The 22,021-nt window shown below is 45.6% G+C and overlaps 1 protein-coding gene across 3 annotated transcripts in view; it reads right to left on the minus strand.

Annotated features, from left to right (window-relative positions):
• Nucleotides 1-1,933: 1,933 nt before the first annotated feature.
• The window catches only part of LOC120404657 (coiled-coil domain-containing protein 169-like), a 55,890-nt gene continuing 35,802 nt past the window's right edge, over nucleotides 1,934-22,021 (minus strand). For 2 of the 3 annotated variants that reach the window (XM_039537549.1, XM_039537533.1), the window contains exons 5-8: nucleotides 16,110-16,208; nucleotides 15,841-15,894; nucleotides 7,909-7,985; nucleotides 1,934-4,745 (exon numbers count right to left, since the gene is read on the minus strand). In XM_039537549.1, the coding sequence (XP_039393483.1) occupies nucleotides 4,643-4,745; nucleotides 7,909-7,985; nucleotides 15,841-15,894; nucleotides 16,110-16,208 (333 nt within the window). In that variant the 3' untranslated portion in view covers nucleotides 1,934-4,642. The remainder of the gene's footprint in view (nucleotides 4,746-7,908; nucleotides 7,986-15,840; nucleotides 15,895-16,109; nucleotides 16,209-22,021) is intronic. The other variant, XM_039537540.1, reaches the window with a different exon arrangement.

Genomic DNA, 22,021 nt, shown 5'->3' on the forward strand with positions numbered 1-22,021 from the left:
CTAAAGCCCCTTTCTGGCTCGTGGAGGAGCAGGGGCAGCCATGCAGCCAGCGGCCGGAGAGAAGCGGCGCTTTCCCCTTCAAAGCCGGCTGGAGAGAAGCGGCACTTTGAAGGGGAAAGCGCTGCTTTTCTCCAGCTGCTGGCTGTGCGGCTGCCCCTGCTCCTCCTGAGTCCTCCAGCCCGTGCTCACAGGGCCGCATTCCGAAAGGGGCTTTAGAGTTGCAGGCCAGGGCCCCTGAGGACCCTTAGCCCAGGGCCCTGCAGCCCCTAAAGCCCCTGCGTTCCGGGTGGTCCTGCCTGCCGGGGACAGTGGGGGGCAGCTCCCAGAACCGCAGCCATGGGAGTGGTGCTGCGCCATGCAGAGCCCCCTGCACCAAACAGGAGCTGCCCCAGATAAGTGCCCTGCACCTCCTGCTTGTCTCAGCCCTGAGCCTCCTCCCACACCTTCACCCTGAGCACCTTCCTGCACCCTAACTCCCTCCCAGACCCCGCACCCCACCCTGAGCCCCCGCCCGCACCCTAATCCAGACCTTCAAATTGCTGTATCACAGAGTGTTAAACCAAGATTTTCAGAAATAATGAAGCATATTCAATTACATTGTTCTCACTAAAAATATTAATATTTTTTGTGAGAGCAAAAAGGTTTTGTACCTTTAATAAATAAAATAATTTAAAAATATTGTTTATTTCATCTTTATCTCATCCTTTTTTAATTTCTACTTTTTGTGTATGTTTTATAATGTACATAATATATTAGTATAATAGCACATGGATATAATTTATACATAAATATACATATATTGTGGGTGCATGCTCAAAAAAGTTTTACTGATGGGGTGCACGATCAAAAAAGTTTGGAGACCACTGATCTAGACCATTCCTGACAGATGTTTGTCTAACCTGCTCTTAAAAATCTCAAATGATGGAGATTCCACCGCCTTCCTAGGCAATTTATTCCAGTGCTTAACCACCCTGACAGTTACGAAGTTTTTCCTAATGTCCAACCTAAACTGTCCTTGTTGCAATTTAAGCCCATTGCTTCCTGTCCTATTCTCAGAGGTTAAGGAGAACAATTTTTCTCCCTCCTCCTTATAACAACCTTTTATACTTGAAAACTGCTATGTTAGATTTAAAATGTTAGATTTTATTTCTGTTTTTAGCCTCCGCCTCCCCGGCTGGTTGACACAGTGTTCTACTCTGCTACTCTTCCACATCATCAGAACAAGCAGAAAACTAAATAAATGATTGACCTTTAAAACGTCAAATGTATGTCCTCAGTGAGGAACAGTCACGTGGTACATGTGAAAAAATTCTGTGCTATGAAAGTCTGAGTCATAAGAACATAATAAGAACATAAGAACATAAGAAAGGCCGTACCGGGTCAGACCAAAGGTCCATCTAGCCCAGTATCTGTCTACCGACAGTGGCCAATGCCAGGTGCCCCTGAGGGAGTGAACCTAACAGGCAATGATCAAGTGATCTCTCTCCTGCCATCCATCTCCATCCTCTGACGAACAGAGGCTAGGGACACCATTCTTACCCATCCTGGCTAATAGCCATTTATGGACTTAGCCACCATGAATTTATCCAGTCCCTTTTAAACATTGTTATAGTCCTAGCCTTCACAACCTCCTCAGGTAAGGAGTTCCACAAGTTGACTGTGCGCTGCGTGAAGAAGAACTTCCTTTTATTTGTTTTAAACCTGCTGCCTATTAATTTCATTTGGTGACCCCTAGTTCTTGTATTATGGGAATAAGTAAATAACTTTTCTATCCACTTTTTCTCAACATCTCTCATGATTTTATATACCTCTATCATGTCCCCTTAGTCTCCTCTTTTCCAAGCTGAAGAGTCCTAGCCTCTTTAATCTTTCCTCATATGGGACCCTCTAAACCCCCCTAATCATTTTAGTTGCTCTTTTCTGAACCTTTTCTAGTGCTAGAATATCTTTTTTGAGGTGAGGAGACCACATCTGTACACAGTATTCGAGATGTGGGCGTACCATGGATTTATATAAGGGTCATCACTAACAGATGTTCCACCTGTATCAGTGTGCAAGGTTCTAGTTCCTTCAAGCCTATTAAAATGATCACAATTGACTATGCTGACAGCCACCTGATACAGACAAAAGAGTATGCCCCTCTGTTGAGTGTATCCAAAAATGGGATCACCTTCACGATTAGCAGATGTTCTTTAACTTTTATGCTAATGGGAGCATTATGTTACTCTCCCCCTCCTCCCGCCCAACCTCTCACTAATGACAAATGCCAGAACAATCAGAATCTGAAAAATTTCCATATGGAAAAACTGGAACAGAATGATGTTAACCTAATCATCAGTGCTAGGCTTTCAACTGTTATTGGGGCTAAAAGGGTCAGACAGAGCAGTCTGCTTGTTAAAGAACCACACCAGCTGTATCATAGAAACAGCATAAATATCTTATAAATCTCCATCTAGATGAGGAAATGGTGTTTCCATAATGAATATGCTGTATATCATTGCTCAAATGCAAGAAAACAAGAACTGTAATGACATCATGTTCTTTCTGTATGAGTTTAATTGCAGCCTCACTTTAATGCTGCCAGTGATAAGAAACTATGCTATTAGCACTGCTCTTAAAGAGACAAAAAGCTTTAATGAATACCGTGAAGAGCTACAGAAGCTCTTAAAATAAAAAGAGTCCATCAATCAGATTTATTCTGAAGAGTGCTTTTTAAATCTAACCTAGAAGGTTGACTTTTAAATACCAAAACATTCTCTTCACTGTTCTGCAGTTAAAGAAAGAAAGAAAGAAAAAGGGCCTGCCAAAGTTCAATTACTGAAATATTGTTGGCAAAGAAACTGCAACAACAATTGCATGCTTAAGATTGAAGATATAATTCAAAATACTTCAAATAATCCCTCAGCGGTGATTTACAGGACAGAATTTAAAAGGATGGTACTACTTAGGCCCCAAATCTGCAATGATCCATGGGAGCAGTCCCATTGAAGCACACTGGAAGTCTTTGCAGGATCGGGGCCTTTGATGGAAACATCAGTTTGTACGTTTAGATTTCATATACTAAAATACATACACCAGCAAACAAGAAATATACATAGGATTTTAAGATAGAACCCTTCATTCACAACAGGTACACTCTGAAGAATCTTTACATAACAATATTTGTTTGAGGACATTCACAAAACATTCAAACTTTGGTTTACACAGTAAGGGCCCTACCCAGCTGAAAACAGCGGTGGAATTCCAAGCCATGCAAACTACTGAAGGCTGTGGATACCAGCTGTGCAGAAGCCATCCCTTTTAGCATGGCCATTTACAGGCCAGTCCTAGAATTCCTCTGTCTTCCCTGCCAAAGCCAGGCAGTTCATGGAACATAGCACAGCCCTAAGGGTAGAGGAACTGTGCTGCATAGTCCTGGGAGGATGAGACTGACTCCAAGCTTGGCCTCTAGCAGGCAGAGCTTTTTTTAAAGGGATCCCTGAGAGTTAAGAAACCAGGGGTGCAACAAAGGGGGGCCCAGGCCCCCTGGCTTAGCCCTTGACCAGAGATAGGTGGCATAACAGTAGAGCCCCTTCCCTGTTGGTGTGACAAAGGAGTGGGCAGGCCAAATTTGAGTGGTCTTGCAATCCCATGTGCCAGGTCACGGAATCAGTCATGCTTGGCTGCCTCTCTGTCATGCCAGCAGGGAAGAGACTGCACTGTTACGCCACCCAGTTCTGCCTCCTGAATGCCATAGGTGTGCCCTGTCCCTAGCCTACTGCTGGGAACCTGACCAGAACCTGATTGGCTCTCAGCTTGCAAACAATCAGCCAAAGGGGAGGCAGTATCTCAGACAGGAAATAAGGCATACATTTTTAACAGAGTAATTAGCCATTGGAACAAGTTACCAAGAGTTATCGAGGATTCTCCCTCACCAGCAATTTTTAAATCAAGATTGGATCCTTTGCTGTAGGAATTATTCTGGGGAAGTTCTCTGGCCTGTGGTATACAGGTCAAACTAGACGATCACAGTGGTCCCTTTTAGCCTTGGAATCTGAAAATTGCGGTTGTCTTCCTAGAAAGAACCATCTGTTTTCCCATCCTCTAGTAATCAAGGGAGCTTCCCCAGTAGCTTGTGTGCTAAGTTGCTATTCCTAATGGGGTATTCCTCTTTCCTTCTGGTATAGGTAGTAGGGTTACTCTTCAGGTCACATCACTCCTCTCTTCTCCTCCTTCACTGAGCTCTAAACACAGACCCTTTAAATTTTTTTCAGTGACTGGCTGTGGAGTCAAAGTGGGGAAGAATCTGCCTAGCATAAGGCATTTAAGTGATTCCCTCAGTGATCCAACTCGATTCCTATGATTCCTTGATTCAGTTTTTACATCTGGCAATCAGGCTGGGAAGAGTCAGACTTCACCAGCATTAAGAGGGCACCCAGGAACTGCCCAATGAACTATTCCACAGGATTACAGAGGGCTACTTTTCCCTCAGAATAGGGAGCCTCTGAAGCTGCCAGGAGGCACACAGATCTTCATTAGTAGCTATTGTTATTGGAATGTATCCTAAATCAATGTGGTACATACATTTTTCTTCAGAAACATTTAGTTAAATATATAGAAACAAGAATAAAAGTGATTGGAAGTTCTCGTTAAGAATATTAAGTCAGTGCTTTAATTTTGGAAGTTGTTTCACTCCTGCAGTCTTTTTAATTGGTCCTTTTTTTGGATCCAGAATCCTTTGATTTTCAGGAACATTATGTCTTCTTCTGAAATAAAGTCAGAAAGGTTAATCATTACATGTCACTTACACGATGATGCTCTGGAAACTTGAACTGTTGGAAATTGGCATGCTTTTTATATTAAAATAACTGATTATTATGGTTAATTAATAAACAGTTTCTTTCTGGGTGTGAGGTTAACAGAGCATTTAATTATTCTGTGTACAAATCCCAATCCTCATCTCATCATTCCTGAATAACTTTATATTATTTAGATGATGAAATTTTAAAGGAACATGAAAAGAATATTAAACATTTGTATAAACAGGAAGGCAGCAGGCTGGGGAGACATTTTCACCAATTATATGCTCCTGATCAAGACACGGAAATTACTGTCTGCACCTGTAATTAGAGCTCTCTGCAGGCAGTATCCTCTAGAGAGCCTGCTCTTAAGTCCCATGCCCTTACCTATAAAACTTTGGTAGCTGACAAGTTTACATTCACTTCATGGGAATAACTCCCCTAAGCTTTATAAAGTGTTCTTTATTTACTTTTGGATCATAAAGTTTAATTTATAGGACTACAGAACAGAATTTCCAAGGGAAGAAAAGTGACTAAGTAAATCCACAAAGCCATTCTCAGGAGGATGTAGACAGCATCTCTCTACTATTATGCAAAACAGCTAAGTATCTCTCTATTCATCCCTGCAGTATCTGAGCATTTTATATAGTCTAACATACAAGGTTTCAGTTTCTCTCTCACCCAGTTGAGAAAGGAGGAAGGGAATATATATCAATTGCATACACATGTGTGTGTGCACTGATGATTGGAGAACTATTCTGCATATTGTTCGATGGTGAAAGTTGCGGTCATTTCATATGTTCTGGGAATGAGTTGCAGGTTTCTGGGCAAGCTGCCAAGAAAGCACCATCTCCAGTGCTCTCTAGTTTCACTTTTGAGGTTGCCAAGTTCCATTGTTCTAACTGTCATGAGCAGTATATGGGGCCTGCTTCCATTTAAAGCTTTGAAGATCAGGGCCACAGTCTTGAATCTGACTCAGTAATCAATGAGGAGCTGTTGCAGAACTGAGTAGACAGACAGATCAACCTCTCCCCACCCTCCAGTTCCCATGTTTTTCTACTGTCGTGCAAGTGTCTAAAGCCCCATCTGACCCGACCCAGGAACCATGGTAAGAACCTCTATTTAAACTGGCTTCTAATTCAGCCAGAATGTACCAGCAACCATGATTAAACAAAGTTTAATATTGCTTATTAACCTGATTTGAAACCCAGTGAAGACAAAGCTTTGAAATATCAGTTGAAATTAGACGAGAAGCTGCTGGAGGAAATTATGAGGTTATTCTCAAGGCCTGGATTTATTGCATAGTTTTACTCTGGAATTTAAATGGAATTACTTCTAATTTGCATCAGTGTGAGTGAGAGCAGATTCAGGCCCCCAGTCTTTAAAGTCATTAGAGTAGTATTTATGGAGGAATGATGACAATGGCTCTCTGTTAAATTCTCCATACATTGAAGGGGTTCCTCACCTGTGCTTGCTACTTCCTGATGATACACACTGTGACATAACACCACTCTTTGGTAAAAGCTGCCAGGTGAGACCAAGGTGGGGAACTCACCAGGCTCAAAGTTCTAAGCAGTTGGCCACAGAAGCCAATGCAGTGCAACCTAAGAGCTCCCTCATGGCTCTAACCGTCAGTTCCTTTCAGGGGCAGGGATAGTTCAGTGGTTTGAGCATTGGCCTACTAAACCCAGGGTTGTGAGTTCAATCTTTCAATCTTCAAAGCATTTAGGGATCTGGGGCAAAAATCTGTCTGGGGACTGGTCCTGCTTTGAGCAGGGGGTTGGACTAGATTACCTCCTGAGGTCCCTTCCAACCCTGGTATTCTACTATTCTAAGCAAAAGGTGAAGAAATCCCATCATGTGCATAAAGTAATTTGAAAAGTGCTGACTGAGGTTACAAAACCATCATCTTTGAGAAGAGGAGGTGATGCAGCAGTAATCTGTCACAACATGTATCTTTCCAGAACAACTATAGGAAATTATTTTTGTCTAATATAAAAAGAATTAAAGACAGCAACTATCATAATACTCTCAAATAAATACTGGTCTAAAACCCACAGAACAGTGCTACTATTCAGCCGGTATTCAATGTCTGGCTTCCTTAGTCCCTCCAGAGGGAGTAAGGGAGAAACATGCTGGCTCTGCCCTCTCTGGCCTCCTCCACAGGAGCTATATAAAAACACAGCCAGAGCCAGAAACTGCCTACGGGCTGCGTATTAAGTATTTAAGAGCCACACAATACTTGTCTGATCTTAAGAATCCTTAGTAGCAGACATTAAACCTTACTCTAATAACAGTAATCTACTGAACTCTCTCCATGAGACCAAAGAGAGGGAATCGGTGAATATAGTTAACACTGCAGAATGTATCTTATTCATGTCCTGAGTGAGAGGTTAAAATAGAAAACAGGTGGGAAAACTATTTCATATCAATTAGCTTTTATAATATAATGATGGGACAGCTGTTCTCAATTTGTATCATGGCTCAATTGCAATGATATAGTTAAGGATTTGTTAGTGTTTCCATTTCCAGTAAAGAATCAGCTTCAATTTGAAACTTGGTTTATCAGAGCTCAGCCCAGACACACATTTTTATGTTCTAAATTCTCCCAAACAGGTTGGTGCTCTTCACATTTAAAAACTTTGGGAAAACTCTTTTGCACCTGTGTAACTAAAAACTGGCTTTGATTTATTAAGCAATTAGGTGTTAAGATGAGGTCATCTACAATTACTCACCTTCTCATCCACTAGACAGCTGTACAATCTCTATTGACTGAGAAGAACCAGGCTGAGCATTTAATTACATTACTGTTAATGGACTGGAGAATGTAAGAGCAGACTTAGCAAAAAGGCCTATTTTTGACTGAGATTTATATGTAAGGATGCCAAAACTTCTGTTAGGTTCCACAAAGGCCACTTACATTGTATGAGTACTGTACTATCATTCTGTAATAGTCTGTTAGGTAATAAACTGATTTAAAATCAGTACCAAGAGTGATATGGACATCAATATTTTGTCAGTAAGATTATCTGCAGCAATCTTTATCTTGGATAGAGGGCTATGATAGTCAAGGGAGAGTATTTAGATAAATGTATTAAATCAGAAAATGGAGGGAATATGAAAGATTTACCTTAGTATCTGGTTTTCCTTCTTGATCTGTACTGCATCTGTTTTCTGCCTCTCAGCAATTTTAAGTGTAGCTGATGTCTGCAATGATCAAATTTTTATAAAGCAAGTTATCCTCCAAGTATATATGTTGTTAGGAAAGCAAAAATTCTCCTCACGTTGATTTAGAAAAGACAAGCACTATGACCCTGATTCAGCAAAGAATTTAAGCCCATGCTTAAGCACAGCACATGCTTAAGGTTATGTCCCACTGAAATCAACAAGACAATCACATGTTTAAGTTCTCCGCTGAATCAAAAACTATATTACTTGAATCCATGCATTACTAATTAGGACAGGAATCCCGTATTTTCCATCTGCAAGCAATTTTCCCCTATGTATTGTCCTGTATGGGAAAGATAGAATAATGAATGTTTTAGTGATTTTGTTGTGCTGTTGGAATTATGAAATTATTAAGTGAGAAGAGTGCAGCATTTACATCATCCCTGCTGCCTCTAGAGAGCATTACTACAATACTGGGATATATAAAATCCAAGAAGCAGTTATAAAACTTTGATAATAAAAAGCAAAAATGTGGGGAGAACTTAAACTGTCTCTCTTGTCCCTTGGCTCACAGATCCCCTTGATGCCGAGCTCCTTCAGGCTCATGTCCAACTGTCACCCCAGAAACATCCTCTTGTAGGAATTTCCATAGAATGGAGGGGGAAGCAACGAAAAATGCTTCAGGCTTACTTTGCAGTAACTTAGTGCTTCTGTGGCTGGTGGGATGGGGTGTGCTTGTTGAAAACTGACACAATCCTGCCAACTTCCCAGACCCACAGAGCCCCCATAGAGGGGCTTTGTGGGAGCATAAGGCAAAGCAAGACAGCTGGCCACACTAGGGAGCCATAGATGACTTTTTTCTAAAAGCACAGAGCCATGGATCTCTTTGATGCCATTTAAACAAAGCACATGGTTTGGATTATTTTTAAATCTTAATGTTATACTTTAAAATGTATGTGAATGCATTCTTCATGAGAGGGGAAAGGACCTAGCACAGCAAGGAACCACATCTGTGACTGATTATAACAAATACACTGGTTTCTAATGTGCTTCCATGTATGTACTGCATTAGATAACTACTCTCACTAACACTGTACTAGCAAAGCCTACTATAATTCAAACGAAGACACTTTCAAAGAATATACGAGTAAAGACAGAGTAAGAGCTGGCTGGATTTCATTTATGGAAAGCACTGTTAAATTGTCTGCTTTCAGGGAGTTCTACTAAAAACATTGACTTATGAGAAATAATTTTTGAAGTTTTTTTTTTTAATTCTGTGTACCGCTTTAAGAAAAAAGTTCTCTTAAAGACCTATCGCATTTCCCCACTGCTTGGTTCTCAAAATATTGCATTCTGCAAGCCACAAGGAAAGTTCCACTGACCATCAATGTTCCATAGTGTGTGGTCTGAGAACCAGTCTTTTACGATGGAAAAAAAAAAAAAGTAATGCCTTTTGGATGAATACCAAATCTTGTGAAACCTTTACATTTATTTTAACTGTATCGCTTAAAAAAAGATTATCACCTTATGGAACGGACAACATAAACACACTTAGAAGATGAATATACTTTGAAAAAAACAGAAGGTAACAATAAAAAGATACATCTCTACCCCGATATAACGCCACCCGATATAACACGAATTTGGATATAACACGGTAAAGCACTGTTCGGGGGCGGGGAGGAGGGGAGGGCCTGTGTGCTCCGGCGAATCAAATCAAGTTCGATATAACGCAGTTTCACCTATAACGCAGTAAGATTTTTTTGGCTCCCGAGGACAGCATTATATCAAGGTAGAGGTGTATTTAAAAGAAACTATTTTTCTGAACAACAGCCTTTCCTTCCCCCCTCCACTCCCACTAAAAGCTACAGGGGTGATCTCAAACAAGGTATAAAAAAATTCTCAGGAAATCCATTCATTATGCTGATATTTTAAATAACTATTAATAAGAAGAAAAAAAAGGTTCTATTGCATTTGATTTACTAAGCATACAGGAGAAGGATAACATGATAGGAAAAATAACAAAATGGAATAATCTCTAGCTATATAGTTAAGAGAGAATATCTATGGAATAGATTGTGGTCAGAGAACAATGGTTCTCCTGCTGCTACATTTGCCTCAATACATATGGAAATATTGTTTAGTCATCCATGAGTGGTAATTCCCCCTTCACCTTAGCCTCTGCCAACTCCATAAGACAGATCTAAGACAGTGGGTTGTTTAATAAAATTGGGAAAAAACAACAACACACACATGTGCCAGATTCTTCCACCCATGACTGATTTTGACATCAGTGGAATTACTCAAGAAGTAAGCACAGCACGGGTGGCAGAATCTATTTCCAGCGTCTCGATTCAGCAAAGTATTTAAGCACATGCTTAACTTAAAGCAATGGAATTACCATGTGCTTAAAGTTAGGCATGTGTTTAAGTGTCTTGCTGAACAGTGGCCTAAATTATTTAAGTACAAAAGAACACTCCACACTCAGCTATGTTTAGACATAACAACACTATTTCCTAACTTATGACTGTCTTCCTCCCAGAGTGTCTTCATGTTACCAGCTCCAGATTCATCAGCATTTACTGGTCTAACACTGCAAATTTGTTTTCAGCAATTTTCCTCCATTCCCTAAGGCAGCAATGACGACACACAGTGAACCACCTGCCTGCTGTGCAAACACATGGAAACATTGCTAATTACAACCTCTCACCCCAGTTAGCTATACTGGCAATTCAATGACAGTCACTTCATTGTGCAGAGTTCTGGAGTATCATGTTAACCTACTACTTTTACACTAAGAAATAAGATCTCTTTATAGGCTCCTGTGTATTCCACAGCAACATAATTTGTGGCAGAATAAATCCAACTATGCTATAAAGTCTAATCTTTCATTTTATAAAACAATAAGACCTAGCCCTTACTACTGTGAACCTCTTTGAAATGTGAACTGTATTGTCATCCTGAGCTTGCAGACAGATGGCAACCGTAACTCTGAAAGGTGTGAAATGGCCAGTTCATCTCAAAGGGAAGTTATTGCTGAAGCCTATGGTCGATACTGTTCACTATTTTCTCTGTTCATTTCAGCAGAAACCAACTGCAACAACATGGTGATCTCATCCACATTGGATGCAATAATGAATATGAGAGCAGGGATAATGGGTAGACCTGGGTAGGAAACTGTCTTCCTGTCCCACAAAGATTTTTAAAGAATCTGAAATATTTTCCCCATCTTAAATCAAGATGAAGAGCAGAAATCTTGAAAATATTCACATATCAACCCCTCCCCCCAAAATCAATCAAAACCTTTGGTTTCAATTTCAACCTTTTTTCTTAACCTTTTTTTCAGTCTAATGACTTACATTTAATTACAAAAAATCATTTCAAACCAGAACCAGAATTTTTCATTTAAAAAAAAAAAAGTTAAAACTAAACATTTCAACAATTTTGAAATGTTGTTCTTCTACTTTGTTTGAGTTGGGAAATTTGTCAAACCTGACCTGGTTTTGCAAACAGTTTCTGTTTTGATTAATCAGCATTTTTCAACAAAAACAGGATTGAATTGAAAAATTCCTGCCTAGCTCTAATAGCGTGAATTCTGGTTTCTATCAAGGGTTGTTGGAGTCAGATCTAGGGTGAGTAAGCCATACCTGTTGCCCAAAGTTAAGCTCTTAAATGTATAATTAGTCAACAAAGTAAAAGTGGCCTCACTATAGAAGTGCTGAGCATCTGCAGTTCCCATTAACTTTAATCGTATTTCTGGGTGCTCAGTACTTCCGAAAATCAGAATCAGGACATTTTCATTGAGGTGTTTAAATATGGCTTGAGAAGCCTAAATTTAGACATCCAGGTTTTAAAATCTTGACCTAGTAGTTCAAGCTTCTCCTGTCCCCTCAAAATGTCAAGTCAGCACTGTCCTTGGCATGAGGGAGTGGTGAAGAAATGCAGTGTTTCACTTTTTCCTTGGTGTTCAGTGCTTCAACTATCCCCCATAAGGTGCCAATACCCCAAACCATCTTCTATCACTTTTCAGGTATCAAATGTCTCAACTTTTCACTACCTTGCTGTCATAACCTTCCCATGACAAATTTTACAACTTGTTACATCTACCAAGAGACAAGGTGGATGAGGGAGTATCTTTATCACCAATAGAAGTTGGTCCAATAAAAGATATTACCTCACCACCTTGTCTCTCGAATATCCTGGGACTGACACGGCTACTACACTGCATACATCTACCAAGGCATAAAATCAGTAGAAAACAAAAAACTGAAGATTAGATAACATCATCAAATTAAGTACTATATTTAACTGTCTCCCTATTCACCCAAACCTTACATTGGCCTGCTCAACCGAGGGTTGTGAGTTCAATCCTTGAGGGGACCATTTAGGGAACTGGGTTTTAAAAAAAAAGTCTGGGTGTAGGAGGCTTGTCGGGGGGCGGGGGCCAATCCTTGAGGGGGCCATTTGGGGATTTAGTTGGGGATTGGTCCTGCTTTGAGCAGGGGTTTGGACTAGATGATCTCCTGAGGTCCCTTCCAACCCTAATAATCTATGATTCTATGATTCAGCTGCAGAGTCAGTGGAGCTGAGACACAGCCTCCTTCAGCTTGGCAGCTATGCATTCGCTTGCAGAAATGGGGGGAGGGGGAAAGTGGCATGTAAACCTGTGCACCCTCCTATGCCTTGCCTCTGTTTGCAGGGGAACCCCCCCCCCGCCAAAACTTGTGCCCATGGTCTTCCCCATGCCCCCCACCCGTATGGCCTCCCTGCCGTTTTCTGCAGGGAAGCACAGGAATTCTGCAGGAGGGGGGCATTTTCTGCAGGCACGCAGAATTCCCCCAGGAGTAATAAGGCTCTTGCTTTTGGGTATCTAATGGAGATGGAAGTAATATGTACTCCAACTTCAAACTTGCATACTAATGCAAAACCTTAACAGTGATCTAATATGCTTTTATGTAAATCAACAGATCAGCACATCCAGCTGTCACAGACTCTGTGCATTTGGGAAGTTATTTTGCCTTTGCAAGGTGATCCCTAGTGTAGATAAAGACAGTGGTGTGTAAGTGTTCGGTGGCTGTGTTCATGGTGAACCCTAGACAAACCAATCCAATGGTCCGAATTAGAATTAGATGGCACAAGTGGTCCCCTAGTGTGGACTATGACCAGATAATATGACATTATCAACGAGTGGCTCAGCAGAGTTTGTCTTTAATAAAGGTTGGAAGAACCTGTATTCAGAACATTTAGGGAAACTTTCATGTGGTTTCAAGACGGGTCACCTGGTAATGGTGATTTCTTATACCATACATCAGGGGTCGGCAGCCTTTCAGAAGCGGTGCGCCGAGTCTTCATTTATTCACTCTAATTTAAGGTTTTGCATGCTGGTAATACATTTTAACATTTTTTTAGAAGGTCTCTCTCTCTATAAGTCTATATATTATATAACTAAACTACTGTTGTCTGTAAAGTAAACAAGGTTTTCAAAATGTTTAAGAAGCTTCATTTAAAATTAAATTTAAATGTTGATCTTTCGCTGCCTGCCTGCTCAGCCCGCTGCCGGCCTGGGGTTCAGTTCACCTAGGCCAGCAGCAACCCCGGCTGGCAAGGGGCCGGCAGCCAGAACCCCAGGCTGGCTGCGGGCTGAGTGGGGCCGGCGTCTGGGACCCCAGCTGGCAAGGGTCTGGCAGTCAGAACCCCAGACTGGCAGCGGGCTGAGGGGAGCCGGGGGCTGGGACTCCAGACCGGCAGCGGGCTGAGCAGCTCAGCCGCTGTTGGTCTGGGGTTCCGTCCACTGGCTCCTGCCAGCCAGGGTCCTGGCTGCCAGCTCTGCTCAGCTGCTGCCGGTCTGGGATCCCGGTCCTGCTCACATAGAGTGGGTACCTACCTTCTCCCTGGTTCTGGCCCATTCTCTTCCTCTCTCTCTGCACTGAGCTGAGGGTGGGGGTGCACTGAGCACAGGGCTGGAGGTGAAGAAGCAGGCTGGGGGTTGGGATGCAGAGTCTGGCCAGGAGCTAGAATGAGGGTGGAGGCTCAGGGTTTGGGCAGGAGGTTTGGGTGTGGAGCGCTTACCTGGGCAGCTTCCATTTGGTGCAAGGGGTGCAGGTGGGAATGTGGGGGGGCGCAAGAGTCAGGGCATGGGGTGTGTGTGGGGGGCTAGGTATGTGTGGAGGGTATAGGAGTCAGGGAAAAGGACTGAGGGGCATGTGAGGGGGGTGCAAGAGTCAGGGCATGGGGTTTGGGGGGATAGGTATGTGTGGGGAGTGCAGGAGTCAGGGCAGGGTGTGTGTGAGAAGGGTGCAGGAGTCAGGGCATGGGATGTGGGGGGCTGAGTATGTGTGGAGGGTGCAGGAGTCAGGGCATGGGGTGGGGGGGCTTGGACTGTGCGGGAGGTGCCAGAGTCAGGGCTGGGTTTTGTGGGGGGGGGGTGCAGGAGGCTGGGGTCTGAGACAGGTGCAGGGGTCAGGGCGGAGGGCTGGGATCGGGGGGGGGGGTGCTCCCAGCCCCCTGCCCTGAGTGGCTCACAGCAGGGGGCTGGAGGGATATGCCCCGATTCCACCCTCTTCCCCAAGACCCCGCTCCTGCCTCTTCTCTGCCTCCTTCTCGGTCTGAGCAGCGAGGGCGCTGGGGCTCCTCTTCTCCCCTTCCTCACAAGGGCCATCGGCGGCAGGGAGTGAGAGGAGGCGGGGGCATGACGCAGCATGCTGGGGGAAGAGGCGGGGGAGGGGGAAGCTTGGCTGCAGGCGGAGTTGCCTTACAGCAGCAGCTGGCAGGACCAGGCTTGCTTCTGCCCTTTGCCCCCGCCAGAGAGAGCAGTAGGTAGGGGGCGGAGAAGAGTGGGCTGGGCCGAGCAGGATTTTTAATGGCACGCTGCTGCCTGCCAGGGTCCAGGCTGTTGGCCCCGCTCAGCCCACTGCCGGGGTTCAGCAGCGGGCTGAGCGGGGCCAGCGGTGGGCACAGCATGCCATTAAAAATTGGCATACGTGCCATAGGTTGCCAACCCCTGCCATACGTGGTGACCCTTATCATTGTCACCCTTGTCAGGATTGTTTCCCTAGCCTCTGTTAGCCAGAAGCTGGGAATGGGCGAAGGGATGGATCACTTGATGATTACCTGCTCTGTTCATTCCCTCTGGGGCACCTGGCATGGGCCACTGTCAGAAGACAGGTTACTGGGCTACATGGACCTTTGGTCTGACCCAGGATGGCTGTTCTTATATTTAGCCAAAACAATGCTTTGGCTGAACATGTACTGTTACATTTTAAAAACAAAGTTGAAGTCAGACTGAGAACCATCTTAAGAACTGCACAACATGCTACAATACAGGAATCTGAGTATATAAGACCTGAGCATAGTTCTTTACACCTGTGCCAGCAGGGACTAGATGCTGTATAGGGGCAGTGTAGTCAGCCCTTTGACAGGATATATACACTGGACTTTTATTCTTTCCACCCCTGTTGCCATCAGCTCAATTCCACCCAGTGGATGTGCAGGTATAGACTGTCCACTGGCATTTTAACCTCTGTGCCATCCAACTCTGCTCAGAGCAGGGCTAGATGGTACAATGGTGAAAGCTCCAGCAGCCATCATGCCTTGTCTACTTTAGTGCTCTCACCAGCAATATAATGGGTGGGAAATTTTAAGTCAAGAAGTCTGGTGTAAACAATGGCAGAGAGAGAGATGACAGACAGACTTCCATCACTTTCTAGCAATCGCCCCAGCTAACTGAGGCCTGGCTCTGACGGGAACTATGCCTGGCTTTCCTTGGCTGGAATAAAACTCAGATTTGTATGAAGGAGAAAAAATAAAGAAAAATAAAGAGTTAAACAGTAATGATCCTTCAGGTACCAGCTTGGGACGAAAAAGATGATTAGGTTGCAAAGTTTTTGTTACTTACCTGTGAGATCTCTGCTAGGTACATGCGCCGTTCATCATTAGCCTTATGGTAAGCCTACATTTTAAAATAATGGGTAAATGGTTACAATCAAACAAAACAATTAGCATGGTTAATCAAAAGGGAAGGAACAAACATATGTACCACCCCAGGACTTTTTCATTTTATGTTTCATGGGGTCATTACATTCTCTACACCAATGCTTTAGACATTTCAGACAGCATAACAGCTTCTAGAAAGGGCTGGTTAGAGCGATATGGAAGTTAACAGACCTTTGCTTCTTGTTCCAGTCTAAGCTCATAATCCTTTAGTTGGTTCTGGAGACTTCTCTTTTCCTCTTCTAGTTGTTTAAGAAGCTGGTTTAAGGAACCCTGCAATTGCATACAAAATAAAATCAATAGGTTACAAATATTCCTGTTCTGAACAATGATAGAGGTTGTTATCACAATCTAGATTCTGAGTTGCAATCCTCAAGGTCTGTGTGCTTATGCTTAAGGCTATGGTTTTGTCACGGAGATGGTGGAAATCATGGAATCCATGACTTCCGAAGACCTCCGTGACTTCAGCCCTGGTGGCTGGGAGCTGCAAGGTCCTGTTGCCTCCTGCAGCAGCAGGGAGCTGTAAGGTACCCCCACTGCCGGAGGCAGTGGGCCCCCAAGCTCTCAGCCACCATGGGCAGCTCCCCGCTGCTGTGGGGGATGTGGGAACCCACAGAGCTCCCCACCACCTGTGGTGGCAGGGGAACCCTGGCAGCTCCCTGGCCGCCGCAGGTGGGGGGTGGTGCAGCGGGACCCCTGCAGTCCCTGGCCACCATGGGGGCTAGGGAGACCCCCACATCTCCCCACTGCGGCGGTGGCAGGGGGATTCCCACAGCGTTCCCTGCTGCTGGGGAGGGGGCAGAGGGACCCTGCAGCTCCCCTCCGCTGCTGGGGGCAGGGGGACTCTGGAGCTCTGAGCGCCCACAGGTGGTGGGGGGCCCAGAAATCCCAGCCACCCCGCAGCTGCCCAGTCCCTTCCCAATTTATCATGGATATATTTAGTAAAAGTCAGGGACAGGTCACAGGCTTCTGTGAATTTTTCTTTATTGCCTGTGACCTGTCCCTGACTTTTACAAAAAATATCTATGACAAAAATCTTAGCCTTAATTATGCTCATGACTCTCTTGTTGTTTATATGGCTCCTGCTGATTTATGCAGAGACAGACATTACAGATCACATGCTGCTATCAATTTCACCATCTTTAAATGAGACACATTTAGTTTTGTCTTTGCTACTCTCAGCAGTTCCACTCTGCTCAACTGCACGGGGCCACACAGAGTTCCCCTTACCTGTAACCAAGGATTGGCCCCTGGGCTGCAGTTCATCGGGTTGGAGGTTCCAGGTCACAAGTGAACCTACACTCGGAAACTACTTGCCAAGGCAGCAATTGGCTTTGCTTGGGGAACTACATGTTCTGATTTGAGATAACTCACAACAATCTAGCTCTAAAGCGATAACCGTAGAGAAGGTCTGTATCTTTTGTGTACTTGTATCTAGTATCAAGTTCAGGGGCAAGGGCTCAGGGGGAGAATTACTTGGATTATCTGGTATTCACATGTTATCTTTTCACTCTATGCTGTACTCACCTGGTATGATTCTGATACAATTTTATGGTCTAGTGGGCAGTGCTCTGGATTAGGAGTCAGAAGACTTGGGTCCTATTCCCAGCTTTACCACCCACCTGCTGTGAAACCTTGGGCAAGTTACTTTATCTCACTGCTCCATGCCTCTGTTTCCCCTTGCATCCTTTGACTGTCTGGCCTATTTAATCTGTAAGCACTTCGGGGCAGGGACTGTCTCCTGCCTAGCCTGTGGGACCTCAATCTCCATTGGGGCCTCTACTCACTACCATAATACTAATCATTTTTCTCATGCTGCACAGCATATGCTGCAAATCTTCTCTGCCATTGTGATAGCATGCACTCTTTGCAGCAGTTAGCTCTGAGGGTTTCAGAGGATCATTAGGTTTGGTGACTACCTGATACTCAGACGCGCATGTAGTGTGGGGAATAGAAAGGGGTAGCGTCTGTAAGGTAAAGCCCCACTACTTCCAATCGATGTGATAATGGCTCAGTTTCACATAAGACCGAGCTACAAGGGAGTTTGGTTGACCGATTAGCAGAAAGCTGGCTCCCAGTATGTGACAGTAGAGAGTCCATGGATGGGGCCTGGTCCACACTAGGACTTTAATTCGAATTTAGCAGCGTTAATTCGACTTAACCGTGCACCCATCCACACCAGGAAGCTAATTAGTTCAACCTAGAGGGCTCTTTAGTTCGAATTCTGTACTCCTCCCCGACGAGGGGAGTAGCGCTAAATTCGACATGGCTATGTCGAATTAGGCTAGGTGTGGATACAAATCGACCTTAGTAGCTCCGGGAGCTATCCCACAGTGCACCACTCTGTTGACGCTCTGGACAGCAGTCCGAGCTTGGATGTTCTGATCAGGCACACAGGAAAAGCCCCGGGAAAATCTGAATTCCTTTTCCTGTCTGGCCAGTTTGAATCTCATTTCCTGTGTGGACGTCGTGGCGAGCTCAGCAGCACCGGCAACGATGCAGAGCTCTCCAGCAGAGGAGTCCAGGGAATCTCAGACTAGAAAGAGGGCCCCAGCATGGACTGACCAGGAAGTCTTGGATCTCATTGCTGTGTGGGGCGATGAGTCTGTGCTTTCGGAGCTGCGCTCCAACAAACGGAATGCAAAGACCTACGAGAAGTGTCGACGGCCAGTTCCTCGGTGATGTTCGCGGACGGGGAAGATGAGGAAGGAGATGAGGACGGGGGGGCAGTCGACTGCACTTACAATGCTGATTTTCCAGAAAGCCAGGATCTCTTCATCACCCTCACTGAGATCCCCTACCAACCCTCCCCAGCCGTTACCCCGGACCCTGAATCAGGGGAAGGATCAGTCTGTAAGTGCTTTAAACATGTTAACATTTATTTTTAATGGAGCAGGAATAGTTACTAGCTGAAAAGAAGGTCAATATATATGGGGATAGAACAGAAATCCTCTTGGGAGATTTCCGAGAAGCTCTCCTGCAGGTAATCGAAAAGCCTCCGCATGAGGTTCCTGGGGAGAGCTGCCTTATTGGGTGCTCCGTGGTAGCACACTTTTCCGCGCCAGGCTATCATCAGATACTCCGGGAGCATTGCCTCCACGAGCATGGCAGCATAGGCCCCTGGTTTGTGCTGGCTTTCAAGCAGCATGCGCTCTCTATCTGCCTCAGTGACCCTCCTCAGGGTGATGTCGCTCGGAGACTCCTGCATTTAATTACAGTAATTTGTGTACTATTAGTATTGGGAGTGCTTCACTGTTCCTTTGCATAACAATGAGCGTCACTTTACAGCCACGTGGTGGAGGCTGCAGAGTGGCAGCATACAGGGATCTTTCCCAGGGAACAGACGCGAGGGGGTGCAACAGGGGCAGAGTTTATGCTTTCAGGATTGCCTGTAGCAAGAGGACAGTGGTATACATTCACTTTTAAGCAGCCAAAAGTTTTTGGCTTACCATGCCTGGCTGCTCCACGGATTCTGCTGTCCTGCCCCGCTTGTCTGATCTGCAGTGCAATCCCCCAGGCAATGAAAGCGAATTCCGAAAATTCGAACTTTCCCTGAGTGAGTGCTGTGCATGGTCTTGTTCACAGAGACTGACTAGACTATGTTTCTTCTTTGCAAAAATGTATCTTTATAAGGAAGTCAATCCCTTTTTCCCATCACACAGCTGCAACTGTATCCCGACCTGCTCCAGCATGCCCCTCACAGAGGCTGGCGCAGATTAGGCAGCGCAAGAAAAAGACACGGGACGAGATGTTCGCTGAATTTATGGGCTGCTCCCGAGCCGAGGCGGCCCAGCAGAGCCAGTGGAGGGAGAACCTCTCTCAGCAGCAGCGCTCACACAGCAAACGGGAGGACAGATGGCGTCTGGAGGACCAGCAGGTGACTCAAACGCTGCTTGGACTAATGAGGGAGCAAACGGACACGCTCAGGCGCCTTGTGGATGTTCTGCAGGACCGCAGGCAGGAGGACAGAGCCCCCCTGCACTGTATCTGCAACCACCCTCCCCCGCCACAAAGTCCAATACCCCCCTCACCCAAAATAACAAGAAGGAGGTGCGCCAGGGGCCGTGAAAACTGTCACTCCACCCCAGCAGAGTGCTCAAGTACCAAAAAGCTCTCATTCGCTAAATTTTGAGAAGTCCTTCCCTTCCTGGATCACCCAAGCCCAAATCCCAGTTTCATCCCCTCACTGTGTAGTTGATTATTAAAAATAGTTTGCTGTTCATTACTGTTTCCGTCATGTTTCTTTACAGAAGACTTTGTGTGAAGTGGGGGGAGGGGTTTGGTAATTGCATAGGACGGTCACCATTACCTGGGTACAGACACGGGGGCAGGATCTACAGCAGGTCACACACACAGTGCGGTCACTAGGCACCCTGGTCAGTCTGGGAGATGTTTTTCATGTTCTGTGCATAGGCGGCAGGTGCTCTGCTCCAGCTATATTTGGAGCTGGGTCTCTCCCCCGGCCCTGCCTGGATCGGGCCCTGGCCCCCACGGGTCTCCCCCCGCCCCGCTGCGCTGCGTATCTGCCTGACAGTAGAGCGGCTCCCCGCAGAAATGCTGTCTGGTGCCCCAGGGTCCTAGCACCTGCCATACACAAATGGCAAGGCAGGCTGCCCTTACCCTGCCCTTCCACCATAGCCCCGAGCCTCTCCAATGCCCCAAACCCTCAGCCCCAGCCAGAGCCCTCATCCCCCTACACCTTCTTCCCCTTCCCACACACCCCTCACCCCTTCCTACGCTCCCACCCCCAGCCCAGAGCCTGCACCCCTCACCCCTTCCTTCACACCCACCTGTAAACGTCCTCCCCCCAGTCCTCCCCTGCCACAAGGCCACATAGCCCCCGCACACAGAGTCCCGAAACGGAGGGATGGCAGGCTTAGTTGAAACAACCAGTCCGGCAGTGCAGACCGCTCTAGGAGCAGGAGCCTGTCATTCCTCGAGTGTAGAAGCGGTCTGTACATCACTGCACACCCTACCCACTACAGTCTGCGTCCCTGTTTCAACCCTTTAACGCGAATTCATTAGTAAAGAAAACGTTGTTAATTAACAATATTCCATTAACTTTATTTTTAAACGTGTGTTGGAAGGGGGGAAATGTGGTGAACGGGCTATGTAACCGCAAAAGAAAGTCAACACAAACTGAAAGAGGGGCAGGTTCAGCTTCTCTGTAAAGAACCTGAACAGTCACAGGTTACCCTGCAACCTGAGGAACCTATCTTTCAAAGCCTCCCGGATGCACAGCGCTTCCCGCTGGGCTCTTCTAATTGCATGGCTGTCTGGCTGAGCGTAATCAGCAGCCAGGCGATTTGCCTCAACCTCCCATCCCGCCATAAAGGTCTCCCCCTTGCTCTCACAGAGATTGTGGAGCACACAGCAAGCAGCAATAACAATGGGGATATTGGTTTCGCTGAGATCCGAGCGAGTCAGTAAGCTTCGCCATCTCCCCTTGAGACGTCCGAAAGCACACTCCACCACCATTCTGCACTTGCTCAGCCGGTAGTTGAAGAGTTCCTTGTTGCTGTTCAAGGCGCCTGTATAGGGCTTCATGAGCCAGGGTATTAGCGGGTAGGCTGGGTCCCCGAGGATCACTGTAGGCATCTGCACATCCCCAACCGTTATTTTGTGGTCCGGGAAGAAACTACCTGCCTGGAGGCGTCTAAACAGACCAGAGTTCCTGAACACACGCGCGTCATGAACCTTGCCCGGCCACCCGACGTAGATGTTGGTAAAGCGTCCCCTATGGTCCACCAGTGCTTGCAGCACCATTGAAAAGTAGCCCTTTCGGTTAATATACTGGCTGGCCTGGTGGGCTGGTCCCAGGATAGGGATGTGAGTCCCATCTATAGCCCCACCGCAGTTTGGGAATCCCATCGCGGCAAAGCCATCTGTGACGACCTGGACGTTTCCCAGGGCCACTACCTTCGAGAGCAGGAGCTTAACGATTGCGTGGGCTACTTGCATCACAGCAACCCCCACGGTAGATTTGCCCACGCCAAAGTGGTTCGCTACTGACCGGTAGCTGTCTGGCGTGGCAAGTTTCCAGAGGGCTATGGCCACTTGCTTCTGCACAGTCAGGGCTGCTCGCA

This window comes from Mauremys reevesii, linkage group 1 (assembly GCF_016161935.1).
Source record: "Mauremys reevesii isolate NIE-2019 linkage group 1, ASM1616193v1, whole genome shotgun sequence".
Classification (NCBI taxonomy): domain Eukaryota; kingdom Metazoa; phylum Chordata; order Testudines; family Geoemydidae; genus Mauremys; species Mauremys reevesii.